This window comes from Balaenoptera borealis (assembly GCF_965194805.1).
Source record: "Balaenoptera borealis genome assembly, chromosome: 4".
NCBI classification, from domain to species: Eukaryota; Metazoa; Chordata; class Mammalia; order Artiodactyla; family Balaenopteridae; genus Balaenoptera; species Balaenoptera borealis.
The window spans coordinates 122,644,762-122,663,013 of NC_138861.1; the positions used below are offsets into that span (position 1 = coordinate 122,644,762).

The following is an 18,252-nucleotide window of genomic DNA, read 5'->3' on the forward strand; positions in this document are numbered from 1 at the left end:
ACTGCACTAAAGTAGTCTAGAGGGCCACAAATAGTAACAGCAGGAAGCAGCGACCACTCCTGGGCCTGAGGGAGTAAAGAAAAGAGGTAGAATACTAAAACTGAGAAGACTGGGGAAGGCCCCATCCCACGCAGCTGAAACTCAGACCTCCAAGAACCGATCACTGCTCACCTGGTGCTGGTGTTTCTGAGCTCAAAGGAGAGACACCATAGGCCTTGGGAACCAGATATCTGAGGAAAAGGAACCCACGAGTTTGATCTGGTGTCTCAAGAAGGCACATTGAGATTGGTTCTGCAAGTGTTGGGAAGCCACTAAATTGAGATCAGTGGCTGCTACCGGAAGGACCTACTACTGCCAGAGTGAACTATCACTAGAGACTGACAGGATCAAGAAACACATGAGAGGCAAACAAGGAAAGAGTAAATCCCTTCCTCCTCCAGCTGTGCAATGTCTCTCTAGTTCCTCTATTGGCAGAGCCTAACAGGGAGACAGATTGTTTCCAGAATTCCAAAGGGTGGGGTTGAAGCTGAGAGATAGTAGCTTAATTAAAGACCGTAAAGACCATAATTGTAATAAGACTGAAAGGTAATAGAAATAGTACTTAATTTTTGGTATCTATAATTGGGTACAGATGGACATTTTCTAGGCGACTGATATCTAGGTAGACTTTTGGGCTTATTTTACAAAATGATTCCTATTTGGAAACTATATGTTTCTCCTGATGAGATTAATAAACATTTAGGATATCTATAGAATTTGGACAGGAAACTACGCAAGGACCTACACTGAAGTCTTCTTAGCTCCCCAGCTAAAACTGAAAGATCACAGCCGTAATAGCTGAGGATGGCTCAATAGTAGCAGCAAGCCCTGCTCCAGTCAGCTGAGGCTGGGTTTCTTAAAGTCTTAGTGTCAAAGGAATGGACTAAAAAAAAGGCTTGTTTACCAGGACAGAGCAATCCAGAGCCTGCCTCAAAACAGGAGATTGGTAGAAAAAGTTGTTCTGAAATCACGGTCATTGATAAGAGAAATACAAACATGATTTTTCATTTAAGAAGTTGTCTTGGGCTTCCCTGGTGGCGCAGTGGTTGAGAATCTGTCTGCCAATGCAGGGGACACGGGTTCGAGCCCTGGTCTGGGAAGATCCCACATGCTGCGGAGCAACTAGGCCCGTGTGCCACAACTACTGAGCCTGCACGTCTGGAGCCTGTGCTCCGCAACAAGAGAGGCCGTGACAGTGAGAGGCCTGCGCACCGCGATAAAGAGTGGCCCCCGCTTGCCACAACTAGAGAAAGCCCTCGCACAGAAACAAAGACCCAACACAGCCAAAAATAAATATAAATAAATAAATTTTTAAAAAAGAAGTTGTCTTTGTGCAATTCCAGGCAACTAGAAAATGAATGGAAATGAATCAGCTACTTCCTTCATCTTGTAAATCAGTGTTCTAGTAGTTGAGTGTCCAGTCAATGCTGAGTCCACACAAATCAATAAATCAGTGCTTTTCATATTCTTGAAAGGTGGGCACAGACACAGTTGTTTTTTATGACAATCAAAAGGAACATTCCCAAGTGTTATTGAATGATTATCAGAAGTATGCCCAGTACATACTTTGGAAGATAAAGAAGAACTATGAGATAGTCATTATTCTTAAAGACCTTCACCTATTTCTCATTTTATGTTTATGTTTTGTTTTGTCTTGTTCTGTTTTTTTAAGGATATTGAAGAATCACAAAACGCCACTGGCGAGCCTGTTGGAGATGACTACAAAAAGATGGGAACACTTTTTGGTGAACTGAACAAAAGCCTCATCGACATGGGCTTCACAAGGATGTATTTTGGAGAACAAATTGTAGAACCAGTAATAGTCATTTTCTTTTGGCTTATGCTGTGGTTCCTTGGCCTACCAGCCCTTGGACTAGTTGCTATTCTTTGCCTTGTCATTATTTATGTGCAACAGTAAAATATGGCCGAATGAACTACTGACATTTGGCAGCCATATATGTAATTAGTGAAGTTATGTATTTCACCGCATAAAGGCTGAAAATTTTGCCTTGTTTCAAATTGTGTGCTGTTTTGTAATTAAAGTTATAAGTTGATGTTGTTATAAAATTAAACTCAACTCGATTATAACAGGGTTGAATATATATTTTGTAGCTTATTCATAACTCTTAACTACTGTGATCTGTGCCCACTTTTAAACACTCCTATTCCCATGCCAAATCTTGAATAACACCAAAAAGTGAGCAGGGGATGTTCCCCTGTTCACTCTTCTAAATGTTCTAAAACATTTTAGAAGAAAAAGGATGAAACAAGGAGCTAAAAATAAGTTGTAATTGGAGAACTGATCCCCACCTACCCCCACCAAATAAACCCATATTATCTGGGAAATAATTTGAATTTCCATTGTCCCTGCTTAGCCCAAACCAATGTAAATGATAACTTCTATATACTACCTTAATATTTTGATGAAAATCAGTAAAGCTAGCACATTTTCTAAAGATTGAAAAGAAATATATTTATTATTGCTGGGGAAACTTCCCAAGTTAAATGTAACTTTTTTATAATGTAATACTTGGGCTTCAAATCACTTCAGTATGTCATTTGAAGTTTTAGACAGTTTTGGTGCTAATTACTTTTTGTGAATTTTTAAAGTCTCATAAGCCAGGTTCATAGTTGGCTGTACCCCATGGTAATGGATATTTTCTTGTATCTAACCAGTTGTGTATTTTTTTCCTAGAGAGACATTTTCAGTGTATTTTTTTCAGAAATTTATATTTTATAGTTCTTTTATAGCAATTATTCTAAGATTTAAAAAATCTATTTCCTATCTTGACATGGATATTTTTCCCCCCAAATTGATTTGTATTATGGCTGAAATTCTTTACTATTCCTTTTTAAAAAAAAAAAAAAAACATCTCATTTTCTTTGATACCTGTATTAGAAAGTACAGTATTACAGTATAAAAACAAATGCTTAAATTTGGAACTCAGCAGCCAATTGTATAATATTCCTCTAAGGCTAAAGCCAAAACAGTAATTGGCCAGGCATGTTATTAATGTGTCTTAATTCAGCACTTTGGGATTTTATATTGAAATAAGCATTTCTTTCAATATACTTAGAAAATGAAAATGGCTTACTGATATTTTGGATTTTGTTAGAGAATCTAAAATCTTTACACTTTCATCTGAAAGACTTTCTACGTAGACAAAGGATAGGTAGTTAAGATAATTATCTAGAAATTTAAGTTAAATAGAGGAAAAATGGAACAATGGAGCATTTTTATCTTTGGCAGGGCAATAACTAAAGTGTGTAATGTGTTTACTATTCTACTTTATAAAGTTTTTATCCAATCCTAGTTTTAAAATTTATTCTATAAGTTCTCAGTGTCTTCCATTCCAAAGCAGAAAAATGATGAAAATGTTCAATTTAGATTTCTAAAATTAGATCATCCTGAACCAACAATACCAGTCAGAGGGCACTAAAAAGTATTGTGCATTTGTATAAATACAGAACTTTTAAAGTTTGACTTAAAAAAAAGACTTTGTACTATATCATTGTGTTTTTATTGGATTTGTAATATTTTTATAGAATATTTTATAGAACCTGGCATAAGTGCGAGTTATTTGAAAAGGTGTCTTTATTTGTGTCCAGTAGAATTGAGAGGTTTTTAATAGAAGTCATGAGATTTTGTATATCTGCATTTAATATTAAAAAGTGTATTCTTTTCTAATACTACTAAGAATTTTAATTTCCTTTTGGAATGTAAAAAGATATAGTATGCATAATAAAAGCTCTGGTTCCACCAGTGCCTAATATTGAAAATATTTTAAAAGTAAGTTTTAATTGTAATTATTTAGTATACTGTCAAATACTATGCATCTGCACACTGCTGTTAATAGAGTATATATTAAATTCTATAAAGAAATGAGATATTTTGCTGCTATTCTTTTTGCATATATTATTTGAGCAGTATACCATCAAATTATTTGCTTTTATAGGGAAAAAACAAACTTTGCTCATTTGATGGAAATAAAATATTTTCCCTTATGAAATATAATAGAATGCAAATTATACTGATATCTTGAAATGAAAAGAAACTGGTCATTTCTTTGCTTCATGATATAAGGCAGGGGTCCCCAACCCATGGGCCACAGACCGGTACAGTCGGGGGCCTGTTAGGAGCAGCAGGAGGTGAGCAGCGGGCGAGTGAGCAAAGCTTCCTCTGCCGCGACGCACTACTTACTGCCTGACCCATCGCTCCCATTACCGCCTGAACCATTACCGCCTGAACCATTGCCGCCCGCCTCACTCTGTCCGTGGAAGAATTGGCTTCCACAAAACCGGCCTCTGGCGCCAAAAAGGTTGGGGACCACTGGTATAAGGAATTTGTTCAAAAATAGTTCTCAGGGACTTCCCTGGTGGTCCAGTGGTTAAGACTCCATGCTTCCACTGCAGGGGGCCCAGGTTCGATCCCACATGCCGCGCAGTGCGGCCAAAAAAAAGTGCGGGGGAGGAGAAAAAATGATTCTCAATCATTTCAATCTCAGATACGAGCCAGTTTTAGAAACCAGTACTGCTATGAATAAAGAGATAGAAGTTACAGGGCTGCATTACTAGATTATTAGTGTATATATCACTCATACCACCAGCCCTCAATTCAAAGGGAAACGGTCAAGACCTACAAGTAAACTGACTATAGATGAATAAATCAATTTTCTTTCAGGGAAAAACTCTGTTTTGTAGAATTCAGTTGTCTCATATGTTAAGCTATCATATACAAGGTATTCTTCCATTCCTAGGCACCAGTCAGATCATTCTTGGTCCAGTAGTGTGCTGGAGCCAGCTTGCACTGGCTTGCAAGAGCCAACTGCATACATTTTATCCCTACTCTGCCTTTAGTGACATCAAGTTGGTAACTTGTCATTGAGTATGGGGGCAGTATTTACACTATAAAAATTGGCAAACACAACAAATCAGGGCTCTTTTTTCCTGGCAAGCCAGTTGTTAAACATATATCAGCACATCACTGCTCAGCCACTCTAGAGGCCACGTTTCCATTTCTACTCCTACAAATACAAAGGAAGCATATTAAGGGAAATCCCCATGGACCCATTCAAAACTGTATTTGAATCTTTTCCATGTGGGAACTATGGACCATGGTGTCTTCTGACCAACATATATCTCTGTTTAATCACGTTTTGATCAGAGAAAATCTCTCCGGGCTATCACTAATCTGCAAATCCATTAAAGACTATCCAGATGATCAGGAAATAAGAAACAGTTACAGAACTGATGGAGGGCAAATTACAACATAAGTAAAGGTCTGTTGTAAAGTATTAACCTCAAAATAATCAAAGCTAGGTATTGAGCAATAAAGGACTGTTTGTTTGGTTTGTGATTATTCTGAGTTATTTTATAAAAGTTTATTGATTTCACTTTATTTTAAATGTTTTCATTGCAAATTAATGGCTTTACAAGGTCAAAGAAGAGAAAAAAATCAAATAAGACTTTCATACCTATTAGGACTTCTAGTACTAGACTTGACCAAGGAGAATATAAACTAATGTACAAATTATGGCTTCAGGATTATTGCTGGACTTAGTGTATTTTGTTAAGTCCTATTTCTCTGCCCAACCCTTAATTTTTGGTGTTTTGACTGTTCTCTCATCACTCTACACCTTGCCCTGGGTAATATCACCACTCCCATGGTTTCAGTTACCATTTCATACTAACAGCTCTCCAGTCTACATCTCCAGTTCAGAGAGTTCCATACAGAATATAAGATTCATACATTCAGTTGCTTGCCCAACATTTGTACTGGCTTATCCCTTAGTACCCCAAATTTAATATGTCCAAAAAGGAACTCAGCATCCTTCTCCCAAACTTTTTCTTCTTCCTATGTTTCCAGTCTCAGCAAATGACAAAATCCCCTCCTACACTGCCCACATTGTAACCAGTCACCAAGCCCTGCTCTTTTACTTCCTAAAAATAGCTTTAATCTTTCCACTTCTCTCCATTCCCAGTATCACTTAGTCCATACCACCATCCATAGATTGCTATCTCAGAATCCTCATTGGTCTCCTGCCTTCGTTTTTCCACTTTATAATCAGAATAATCTTTCTAAAATGTGACTCTAATCTCCTTGGCCTAAATCTCTTCAATGGCTTCCTGTTACCACTATGATAAAATCCTTACTCCTTAATATGTTTTACAAGGTCCTTCATGAACTGGTTCTTACATACCTCACCTCTCTATACTTCCACTTTTTCTTTCTAAGATTCACTATACTGATTTTGTTTTCAGTTGAGTGATGTGTTTCTGCCTTCCATGACTCTGTGCATACTTAACCTTCTTTCTTTAACTCCTCCCTACCAAACTGACCAACATATCCACAACTGTAACGCCTCAATTTAGACATCACGTCCCCGGGGAAAACTTCTCTGACTCTTTTAGATCCAGTTTTGGTACTTCACGTGCTTTCAGAGAACCCTGTATTTCCCCTATCAGCATTTATCATGCTATTGATATATTGTAAAAGCTTATGGTCAGTTTCTTCCATTAAACAATAGGCCTCACACCGCAGAAAACATGTCTCTCGTGTTCATGACTGCACTGCCTAACAGTGCCTGGCATACAGTATGTGCTCAAAATCTTTGTCAAATGAATAAATCAGCTTCATTTATTCATGCTCTCCCCAGAGTGCATTAACAGAAGATCTAGAGTTGGTTATACTTTAGAGTTTTTTGACTCCAAAAATGTACTTATTGTGCATAGAGTGATTGGTGTATATGTTATCATTTATAAAGGTTATTCACTTTTGATGGAATAATACTGCTGTTATTTGCATATACAGTATTGCTACTATATGCTTGCCTTTTTTAGGAGAAAATGTATTTTCAGTGCTGTGCTTGGTGGAATCACTGTTTCTCCAAAATGCATAGGGTCACTCATGTTACCTGAATTTCATATTTTTCCAGTATTTTTCAATAGACCTTTATTTACTAAACTTTAATTTTCTAAAAATCTCAGAATTGTGAGCAGGAATCCTCAAGTATGTAAGCTTGGTATTTTGGGCTCCAGAATAAATACTTTGTTATTCTTTCTAATAAATAATACTCTTTCACAACCCTGCATTCTGAGTCTCCCTTCTGACTCCTTATATTGTGTTCTACTTGTCAGTTAATTGCTGCCACATCAAGTTTGGAAATTGTCACCTGAGAGTGAAAACAGCTTGTTTATTTTCCTCATCCATATTGCTGGAGCAGAAAGCCAAGGCCTGATGTATGTATGGCTTCCCAGGCAATAGAGTAGTGGGAAAATCTAGATCAATAACAACCAAATTGTATTTCTTCTTTCTGTTGACTACTGTGTAAATTAGAATTATTGAATGAGCTTAGCAGGAGCCTGCTAAGATTCAGAACTTGGTCATTCGTATGCTTATTAAATTTGAATTGTTATCTTTTCAGCAGCTAAAGTTTTTTGGGTTTTTTTTTTGAGGAGGGGAGCCGAGTTCAAAGGTGGGACCATAGCATAGTTTTAACAGGTACCATCTTGGACTTTTTTTTTTTTTTTGAATTTTATATATTTTTTTATATAGCAGGTTCTTATTAGTCATCTATTTTATACACATCAGCAGCTAAAGTTTTATCATTTAACCTTTCATCAAGTTAATCAGTTGGAAATTTCTTTGCTAGTTTTCCAAAGCACCATAGAATATAGTGACTTTTACCACAAGACCATGGACCTTTTTTGTTATGGGTTTACCCCTGTATTACAAGAGGCTAGCTGATGGTATATTTTTTAATGTGAGATTTTTTTTAAAGGGAAGAATGAAAATACTTATTTATACCATAGTTGCTTTAAGACAAAATCTTAAGAATTATTTTTGTGGGGCTAGGGGAGTGGGATATGTAAAAGCTCAATATTTGAGAATATGTGCCATCTACTGAATGCCCTTCTCTGGTCTGTCATGAGAGCTTGTTATATATTTTCCTGGTTTTACATATGTAATATAAAAAATATTCATGTCTATTATTTAATGTATTTTCAGCTTTTTAAAAGGCACAAGAGTATATGTGTAAATGTAACATACAAATAAAGATTAAGAAGAAACAATTACAAAAGGAAAACACACTCCTTAGATGTTGGTTTGGAAAGATTAATCTACAGAAATTAATCTTGCACAAAACCATAATGATGATTTTTCATATAAGGTGAAACATTGTTTAATTGTTGGATCAGTGGCCTTCAAAGGTTTTAGTTTGTTTTGCTTTAAGTGAAATCTTACATAAATATCCAATATATATAAATGATAAAAGCAGAGCTGCTTTAATTGATTTTGCTGTAGGTCCCAGTTCCCTGGGAGGCAGACACCCGGAAGACGTTAGCATGCGGGAAATTTATTAGGGAGTGCTCTGGGATCAACACCTGTGAAGGAAGTAAAAGAAGCAGGATTGGGCAGTTCAATACAGTCACAGCAAGGCCTCAGTGACTCTACCGGGTGCTCCCAAACAGGGATGGCCCTTAGGGATTGACCTATAGTTGGGACAAGGGAGCCCTCTTCAGCCAAAGGTAACCACCAGAGAGGACTGACAGCTGGGGGTTGTCATCTAGCAGCATTCCAGCAGCCATCAGAGAACCTTTGGTTCTGAAGGAAGGATCTGAGCAGCACAACACAGCATCCACGTAGACTCTATTCTTTTCTCACCTCGTCTTCCATGATCCCTGAGTCACTTCCAAAAACCTCACTCTTCAGAGTACAGTATGAAGATGACTAATTTAAGTAATAAACTCATTGGTCAAGATAGGTTAAAAAATTTAAAAATGGGTACCACCTTTATTCTGTTGTGTTGCCTGCTTCTATTATGAGATTCAGGTCTCCAATTATGATAAAGTTTTAGTTGACTAAACACTATGCCCAGAGTTCGAAAAAGGCTTGAAGTTATTACAAACAGGTGAGCAAATGATTGACAGAAAGGCCCATTACTTAAAATCAGGAGTAGGAAATCTATGAAATTTTGTATATGTAAACTGCTTATGCCAAAATTTATGCTAATAAGTCCCTCAGATAGTGCCTACAAGACATCAGGACAAACCATCAGGGCATGTCTTGGGAGCTGGATAGGTTCAAGCCTAGATGTAGGTAAGTGTTTTGTGCTTTCTGGCCCCTTTCCCAAGTTCCAAAGCAGTTTTAATCCTCAAACTTTTGGAACATGTTTAAAATAAAATTTTCAATGGCAGTGCAGAACTCACTTGTAAAGAAACCATATTCCCCTTGCCCCCAACACACTACTGCAACTGATTTATGACTTGGAGATTTGGCCCTAATCATGGCTTTTCTATTTATTTTTAGCACGAAAGTCTCAGCAGCTGAATTTGGTAATTCAGTAGGCACTTGAACTTTCTCCAGTCTTGGCCCAGAATATTTTGGGGGCCCCTAAGAGTAATTTTACTTACTATTTTTATCCCTGGAATTTTAGGAGTGAGCAAGATCAAGCAAGACAGTGGCCCCAAGCCAGTTACATACTAAAACTATAGCATTGTTTAGGCATGATTTCCCCCTTTGGTTATAGAAAAATTTTAGAAAAACATACAGACTTTCAGATAAAGAGATCTCTTTATGTTAGACATGAATTTAACACTTGGTTCTGCATTTACTAACTGCATAATTTGTATAAGTCATACCCACATCTCTTTAAACTCCAAGATTCTCACCTGTAAAATGGGGTAATTTTATGTAAGGCTGAATAAATTTATCGCGTATCTTATCGTAGTGCCTTACACATAGCCAGCTTTCAATAAACGCTAGTCATTAAATATAAACATTCACACATAGGAGAGGACATTCTTCGTTATCCATGGATACATTCAGAGCCATAAAAGATGAGTATTTTATTGTTGCCAAAAGATAGATAAATACAAGGGAATTCTATTACAATGCTATGGTTCACAATTCTTCATGATTGAAATCTTCTGTGATATGTCTTATTAATTTCAACTATTAGTGCTTCATGAATCAAAATGGTCATAAAAATAAGGAATCAAAAAAAAGAAATAAGGACTCAAGAGCCTAAAGACTTGAATAGAAATGAAATATGCTCTGTGCAACCACACCTTCCTTAACGAGATGTTTTCTCTAACCACCTGCTTACCACAATACCATGCACTTTCTATTGCTCCTTTGCCTTAGTAAACTTAGGTGCAGAATCACACTCACCAATGCATACACAATTCTGCTGTGGATTTGCACAGTTTACAAAATGAAATCAATTCTGAAAATACTTTTCTAAGTTTTACTCCATTGCATAGGCCAAGAGTACTATGTTATGTTTATAGAATCGCAAACGGTATCTTGCTTTGTTTCCAAAGTGAAATTTCAGACTAATCTGTTGGTTTATATGTTATATTATGTTTTCAATGTGCACTAGAAATGTTATCACCAAGATATATATAATTGAACACTAGTACTCTCACATAAAAAATCCAGTACATACATGGATACATTCTGTACACAGGTAGGTAGTATAAGCCAGTAAAGATTATTAATATATAGTGTTTAAAAGAGTTTTATTAATTTGTTCATGAAGCCTTATCTTTTTAGTCTGTAAAAACATGCTAAAAGCATATTAGGATCTTAATTTCTATTGTAGTAAATCTTCAATTACATTGTTCCACCCTGGGTTTCTCTTTCATACTTCCTTTTCTTTTAAGTATTCTCCCTACCTGAAAAGTGAAAGTTCCTCAAATCAGATGTTTATGGATATGAATGTTTTATAATAAACTATGGCATATCTTTAGTGCCATCTCCTAGGGCATTTCAAAACTGGTTCTCCCACATTTTCCTTAACTGTCAGTTTATGCTTTCAGATATTTTTATAAGATGCTCAGATAGAGCTAATGTTGGCAAAATAGAGCTCTCCTCAGGCATTTCTTCCTTTTTCAACTTGTAAGAAACATTTCTTGAGAGCTCCATGCCTAGCTACCTAATCATCACAATCTCCTTTCTCTGTAATGGAAAGATACTGTGCTTTTCCTTCCCCTGCCATATCACTGACACTCAAGTCGATGACACAGGCTTTTTTCCACCAGCCTGACTTGCAAAAGACCTAGGCTAACAAAGAAGACATTATTTTTGTAATGCAGAAAGGTTTAGACACAAAAAGGCCTGAACTTCCATGCCTGTTTTAAATTGCAGGTGCTTTACTGATATCATTTACTAGTGCTAGGTGCTGCTGCTTCATCTCTGCCAAAGCAAGTAAGACAAACTGCTGTGAAAACTACCTCTTTACTAGGTGAGTCACTTCTCTCCATCAATGCCTAGCGGAAGTGGTCACATCAGGAAAAAATGATCCTAGTGAATCCTCAAAGTATTTCTAAACTACGTACTTCATCTCTTCATCACCATCTAGTCAAAGAGCAAGGTTGTTGCTCCACCTGCCCGACTCTTCTATTTCCTCTAATGTTGACCGAGCTTCCAGTTCTATGCAGGGCTTTGCGCCTAATAGAACCATGTTTTTCAATACAATCTAATCTTCAGAGGAGGCCTAGAGAATGGACAATAATTTTTTTTCATAGATTTGGCACATATAATCATAGCAAGACTGAAAGGAAACTTGCTGCAAGACACCATCTGTTGCCAACTTTTTTCTTTACGGAACAAGGAACATCAGTATGAACTCATGTTTAGCCTAATATAGATACAGATAAATAAAGACAGAAATAAGTATAGATATGAGTATATGCAGTGGCTTAGTATTGAAAGAGTTCAGGACATGCCACCCCAAAATATACCACTTTGGTACATTGATTATTTTGAGCCGAAAGCACTTGAAAAGCAGCAAATGCAGAGGAGGCTTTCTCTGAACTCCCCTTATCTGACTAAAGACAGATGCTCTAAAAGGAACTCAGTCATAAATCCCCTTGACATGAGTTTCATCAACCAGGGAACGCTGACACCTATCACAGGGGAGGAGGCTAGTGGACACCACAGCCAGACACACTTTGTCGCAAACCATCATACCTCCCATCTCCCATTCTTCTAAGAGCCCATCCAACTTTCCTAAAAATCAGTTCCTAAATTGCCTACATCCCCAATCCCCTTCCCCTATTAAGATGGTATATAAGTTCTCAAATATCACCGATTGGCAGGGTGAGGGTTAATTCATTTTTTTCCCCCTGTGATGCTCCCACGCATGAAATATTAAAATTTAATGAATTTGTATACCTTATCTCCTATTAGTCTGCCTGTTGTCAGTTTATTTCAAAGACACAGCTATCCAATCCAGGAGGAGAGAGGGAAAGTCTTTGCTCCCCTGCAGCATACATTCATGTATTTCCAAACTGAGAGCACCTGGAAGGAAAAACACCACAGTGGTCATCAGTACACCAGCACCCAGACCTTTGTTTCTAATACCATTCTCTAATAAAAGGAACCCAGGCTTCCTGGAGAAATAGCCGATTCTAGACTGGGCAGGGAATATACAAGATGAGCCTGGGATATCTTACAGTGCCAGAAAGTAAGGGCTAAAATCAGTCCGTCTCTCTCTTTCTCTGTCTGTCTGTCTATCTCTCTGTCTCTGTCTCTGTGTGTGTGTCTCTCTCTATGTTTCTCTCTGTCTCTTTCTGTCTCTCTCTCTCTCTCTCTCTCAAACACACACACACACACACACACACACACACACACAGAAGGGGTATAAGAGCCAATTGAAAGAGTTCCCAATGACCAAAGCTGGAACAATCTGAGCAAGAAAATATAGGAAGTAGTATTGTATTGTAACACAAAGTATAATATAAATACCCATGAGTTCATCCTGATATAAATAAATTAATGTGGGAGAATAGACAAATCTCCTGTACAGAAGAATTCAGAATAATTAATATAGATACTGCCCCCTCAAGAAGGTGGAACATAACTCCTCACCCCTTAAGTATGGGCTTTTACTTTCCAAAGATTACTGTATGAAAGGGAGATGGGGAAGTAACTTTATAGTCGAGAAGCCTGACTACCTCAGCCATGTTATCAAGCTCAGTATCATCAGTGGTAAGTCATGTTAACGGCATGTACCCTTGATGGGATATGATAAGAATGTTATTTTACATCTGTGATCTTCCTCTCAAGAAACCGTATCTCCATGCTAACCATGGGGGAAAACATCTGACAAATCCTGATTGAGTATCATTCTACAAAATATCTGACAAATCCTGACTGAGTATCGTTCTACAAAATATCTGACTGGTACTCTTCAAAACTGTCAAGGTCATCAAGAACAAGGAAATTCTGAGTAACTGTTCCAGACAAGTGGAGGCTAAGGAGACATGACTGTTGAATGTAATGTGGTATCCTGGAAAGGATTCTGGAACAGAAAAAGGACATTAGGTAAAACTAAGGAATTCTGAATAATATATGGACTTCAGTTAATAATAATGTATCAATATTGGTTCATCAGTTGTGACAAATGTACAATACTGTAAGTATAAATGTAAATGTAAGATGTTAATAGGAGAAACTGGATGCTTGGATAGATAGGAACCCTATGTACAATCTTTGCAACTTTTCCACAAATCTAAAACTATTCTAGAATTAAAAGTTTATTTTTAAAAAAGTAATTTAATGAATTCCACCTAAACCCTTAGTCATGTCAGTAACTGTGTATTATCCCCTTTACTGTAAATGTAATTTGTGTTATCAGACAACATGAGTTTCTGATGATTTCTTTTCATCCTCTTTATATATTATTTTATAACAGCAATATGAAATTCACATTAATTCACTCTTCTTTGAAAATTCATTGACCTGTAACTTTCCATGTGAGCATTTGATTAATGTTTAATAAATTTCCAGGGGAAGGGGAAAGAATAGGAATCTAAATGTTCTGATACAAAGAAATTAGCTCATACCCAAGAGAGCCTTTGGGTTTGACATATACTCCTATACTTGTAGATGTTCCTTCTGGGTGTGGGGTGTGACTCCAGAATGCCCTGGAAGTGGACACACTGTGAATGCAACAGAGAGTCTGCTGGCTCAGAGGTCCTGAAGAGCCTCACCACTGTTGAATGTTCTGACCTGCTCAGGACACACCAAACTGGAACGCCGTCTCCTTCCCCCCACCAACCCCCAAAGGAAAGTCTTAATCTCAGAGCCTACCCAGAAGAGAGTTCCTAGGCTGGAAATATCTTAAAAAGTCTTTCCAGGGCAGCCTCCAAGGTTCATATCGATATGCCCCTGTGGCCTTAAGGACCCTGGAGAGGAAGCATGCAAGGATGGGTCCTGCAGCCTGGCAACTTCCTTTTGCACTCATATCTGCATGTCACTAAGAGGCCTTCTCAGGGGAGAATAACAGGTGCTGGGTACTCTCTAATGGGTAAGGCTTTACAAGGTTTGATAACTGCTTCTGACAGCAACACCTGTTTTCTTCTCATTAAGCAATCTTGTGCTTTCTCAGCGTTTGAAACTATTTCTGCCTGAGTATCTTCAGTATATTCCCTATCATTTTTTGAAGGTCAGCGATTCTAACTACCCAATGGTGATTATGGAGACTATCTGTACATTGAACAGGTGACATAACAGAGAAAAAGGAATTTCACTTGCAATCTATTCTTCATTTCTGCCCTCGAAGAAGCAGGCTGTGCTCTGGTTTTCCTGTTTGTAAATGTCAATTTAATCTAACTCTCAAAGGGGTAAAACATTATCAGATAAGGTTTAAAAAACATCTTGACTTTGGTTAAATATTAAATTTAAATTATTGGGTTACAGTTATATATATATTTATTATGAATATTTATTATACTTATTTAATTTTTATATACATTTTCCAGAAGACATAGTAAGGTGTTAACAGTGGTGGACATGTTTTTATTTAATCATTTTTGCTTAATTTATTTTCTACAATGCAGTCCATGTACACTAGTAGCAAAAGGCTATTGTTTTTAATCTATGCTAATTTATGCATTCAGTACATTAAATTTCTCTACCTTCTATCTGCTCCCTGCCTGGCAGAAAAGTGACTTTTTTAAAGGATAATCTATTTAATGAAATAGAAAAGCTGCAAAAATACATACTAAGAATGTTAATAAACTGAGTTTTTATTCATAAATAAAATGCTTCTCGAAGTTTTCCATGAGGTATTGGCCTTCAAGATGGAAATTTCCAAACTGTTTTCACTTGCTACTATAAAAATTGCATGAGTGGTCAGGCCTGAACACAGATGGGGAAACTTGGTGATGCCTAGATGACAAAAAGGATAATAAGGCCCATATCCTGAGCTGTTTTCTTTACACTGCACCTGGTCTATGGGAGCCCAAAGTGCTCCACAGCTGATGTCATAATTGGTTGTTGGGAAAATGAGCTTAATGTCACAGAAAGGTCAATCATAACACTGAAAACCATTTGAACTAACTTCTCATCACTGTACTTTGAACGTAATTTTTATACAGTTACTTTGTTCAACTGTTTGCATACCCAGGACAAATAATGAAAGTTTAAATTCTGGAATCCCTGAAAACATTTTTCAGGAAGTTCCTTACCTCTGCTGCTCTTCCACTCCCATCATAACAGAATGCTAGGAAGAGGGGAATAATTCCAAACAAGGCCAAGACAAGTTCCTTTTGAAGCTCACTTGGACCATCTGCTGGAGCAGTCCTGTTCTCTCCCTCAAGTTGGCAAAAATGCCTATTTTAATCTAACTAATCAAATAAACAGCAAGTCCAAAATTCTTATTTCTTAAATCTTAATCCTTCTCTTATACATAATCAAAGCGCCTTGCAGACCTGCTCAACCAGGCTTTGCCACATTCTGGATAGTCTGGGAGTTAGGTAGTACCTGAAACTAAATAATACGGTCCAGCTCTCAAGTGATTTGCTCAAGTCTAAGGATAAGTGTCTATCTCCCAAACATTATGACTGCTTTCCTCATTTCCTTTCATGTAAAATTGTACAGAACTTATTTAAATATTGCAAAAGTAAAAAAAAAAAAAAAGTTCAGTGACAGATTTTTAGAAGATTTTCTTACTTTCTTCAATATTTTCTCAAAACAATGGGCAAAGTAAAAATTTCTCACCTATATGTTATCCAGACATTTGCAGGGAAGAGAACCCTTTGGAAAAGCAGTCTGAGCCTTCACTTGACATTTGCTTTCTGTACTGAGATTTTGGGGGTTTGTTTCATTTTGGTCTTTTGGAAAAATTTTGGAGGTCTGCTTTTTCTGTTGAATCACTCAATCTGCAAACACTTATTAAACACCTACAATCTGCAAAGCAATGCAGGCATTACATGCTATAAGAAATTCAAATTATATAGCCTGGTATTAACTGTTACAGAGTTTATAATCTAGCTGGAAGAAATCAGAAATAAATGTGAAAATTTTAATAGCAACAAGAGATTAAAATAGGTTATAGATCCAATTCTGTGGTTGAATATGATAAAGTTAGAATACTATTATATGGGAGAGTGACATCAGCAAAATCGTGGCATAGGAATTTCTAGTGCTTGCCCCTGCCAAAAAAAAAAAATACACATCAAATTGAACAATTATCCATGCATGAAAATATTTACCTTCACAGAGCCAAGGATTCCAGGCGAGGGATTACAGCACCTGGGTAAAGCATAGAAATAAGAAAAGATGCAGTGAGGAAGATAGGAAAGATAGATTCACATTATCCCCATCACTCCTCCCCCAAGCCCAGGCCCCCAAACATGGAGAGAGGACCCTCCCCGTGGAAGGAGAGTGAAGGGAGCAGCCGCCTTCACCTCAGACCCCAGCACCAGGATGACTCCCACGGCCTTAGGTGGCTCCCTGTGGGCTTCTGCGAAACCAGGCCCCGGGCTCACCCCAATGCCTACTGGCTCCAGCAGCCCCAGGTGACTCCTGAGGCCCCAGGTAGCTCTTGCAGCACCGGGATCCCAGCTCACCCCTGTGCAGGACAGCTCCCAAGCCCCAGGCTCCAAGTCAGCACCCCCTCCTCCCCTGCAAACCCAGGTTCCCAACCAGGCCCAGGGCCAGGCCAATTACCACAGATGCAGGCTTTCAACCTACCCCAGCACCAGGCTGGCTCTCTCGGCCCCAGGCCCCCAGCCCTCTCCAGCACCAAGCTAGACTCTGCAGACCTAGACTCCAGATTATCTCCCTCCACTAGGAATTGCTCCTTTCCCTCCTTGGAGACACTAACCTTAGTTCCTTCCCCTAATGTTAGAAATTATAGTTTTAGCTGCTCTCCTATGCACTTCTGGAAACAAGAACCACTGCTTTCCTTGCTTGGACTGGAGATGCAGAACTCCTACATGTGGGTTTAGGTGAGCCCGGAATCACTCATATACAGAGAGCTGCATAAGTCAGGATAGAGCATGGACTCTAGAACAAAACAGACCTGGCTCTAAATCTCAGCTTCCCTACCTCCTAATTTCTGATCTCTCAATTTTCTCATCTGTACCTTGTTGAGATGTTCTGACAGCTAGGGATAATGAGTCTGGCTTCTTATAAATACCCAACATCACAGTTATTATTTTCTCAGTCCTTGACTTACCTGCTTAGGTCTCTATTAACAGAATTCGACTAGATGTGATGTTTGCTAGGTCCTTACAGCTCAGTAGGACCCAGTCTTGATTCCCTATCTACCAGTCCTGAACTGAGTCTGTCAGGGAGACAGATTAAGGGCAAATCCTTCCACTTCAGAGTCACAGGTAGACAGAAACCCAACGGGCAGTATTATTGAGCTACATGCTACTGAGGTAACAAAGGTAGGCAAAGAAATTATGATGAACTGGAATTTGTCTTCAGTGTTTGTCTGCCAGCCCCCTTCTTTAATTTCGTCTTCTGTTTCGCTTTGCCAGTAGGCATCCTGTCTCTCCCCTGGGATCTTTCTTTTTCACTCTATCAATTTTTTTGAACTAAAATCATGGCCTTACAAGTTGAGAGGGACACTGAGTACTAAGTCCATCTGTGTTATTTTAGAAGTGAGAAAACTATGGCTCAGATTAGTAATTTGCCCAAGTGAACCCAGCTTCTTTGTTCCAGACCTAGGATAACCACCCAGGTCTCACGGCTTCTGGTCACATGCTCATTCCATGCCTCTCTGCTGTCTTCATATTACAACTGAAGTAAAATCACCAAAGAAAAAAGTCTACAATTCAATGGTATGCTTTGGGAGTTCATTTAATTTTTTTTATTTCTTAATATACATAATAAAGATCAAGGATTCATTAAGTATGAGTGTCTTTATGCATTTTAATTAAGAGGATATTCTGTTAATAAGACAAGACAAC

General features: G+C 37.9%; 2 protein-coding genes across 3 annotated transcripts in view; one reads left to right on the plus strand and one right to left on the minus strand.

Annotated features, from left to right (window-relative positions):
* FAM241A (family with sequence similarity 241 member A) overlaps positions 1-3,927 on the plus strand; it is a 37,121-nt gene extending 33,194 nt beyond the window's left edge. The window contains exon 2 of the mRNA XM_082389734.1: positions 1,712-3,927. Coding sequence (XP_082245860.1) covers positions 1,712-1,957 — 246 coding nt within the window. The 3' untranslated portion in view covers positions 1,958-3,927. The remainder of the gene's footprint in view (positions 1-1,711) is intronic.
* Positions 1-18,252, minus strand: part of LOC309627594 (uncharacterized protein) — a 694,978-nt gene that overhangs the window by 625,513 nt on the left and 51,213 nt on the right. Inside the window, exon 4 of one of the 2 annotated variants that reach the window (XM_082389733.1) lies at positions 16,546-16,585. The gene's annotated coding sequence lies outside the window, so the exon portion shown is untranslated. Of the gene's footprint in view, positions 1-13,604; positions 16,586-18,252 lie in introns of those variants that run through there. The other variant, XM_082389729.1, reaches the window with a different exon arrangement.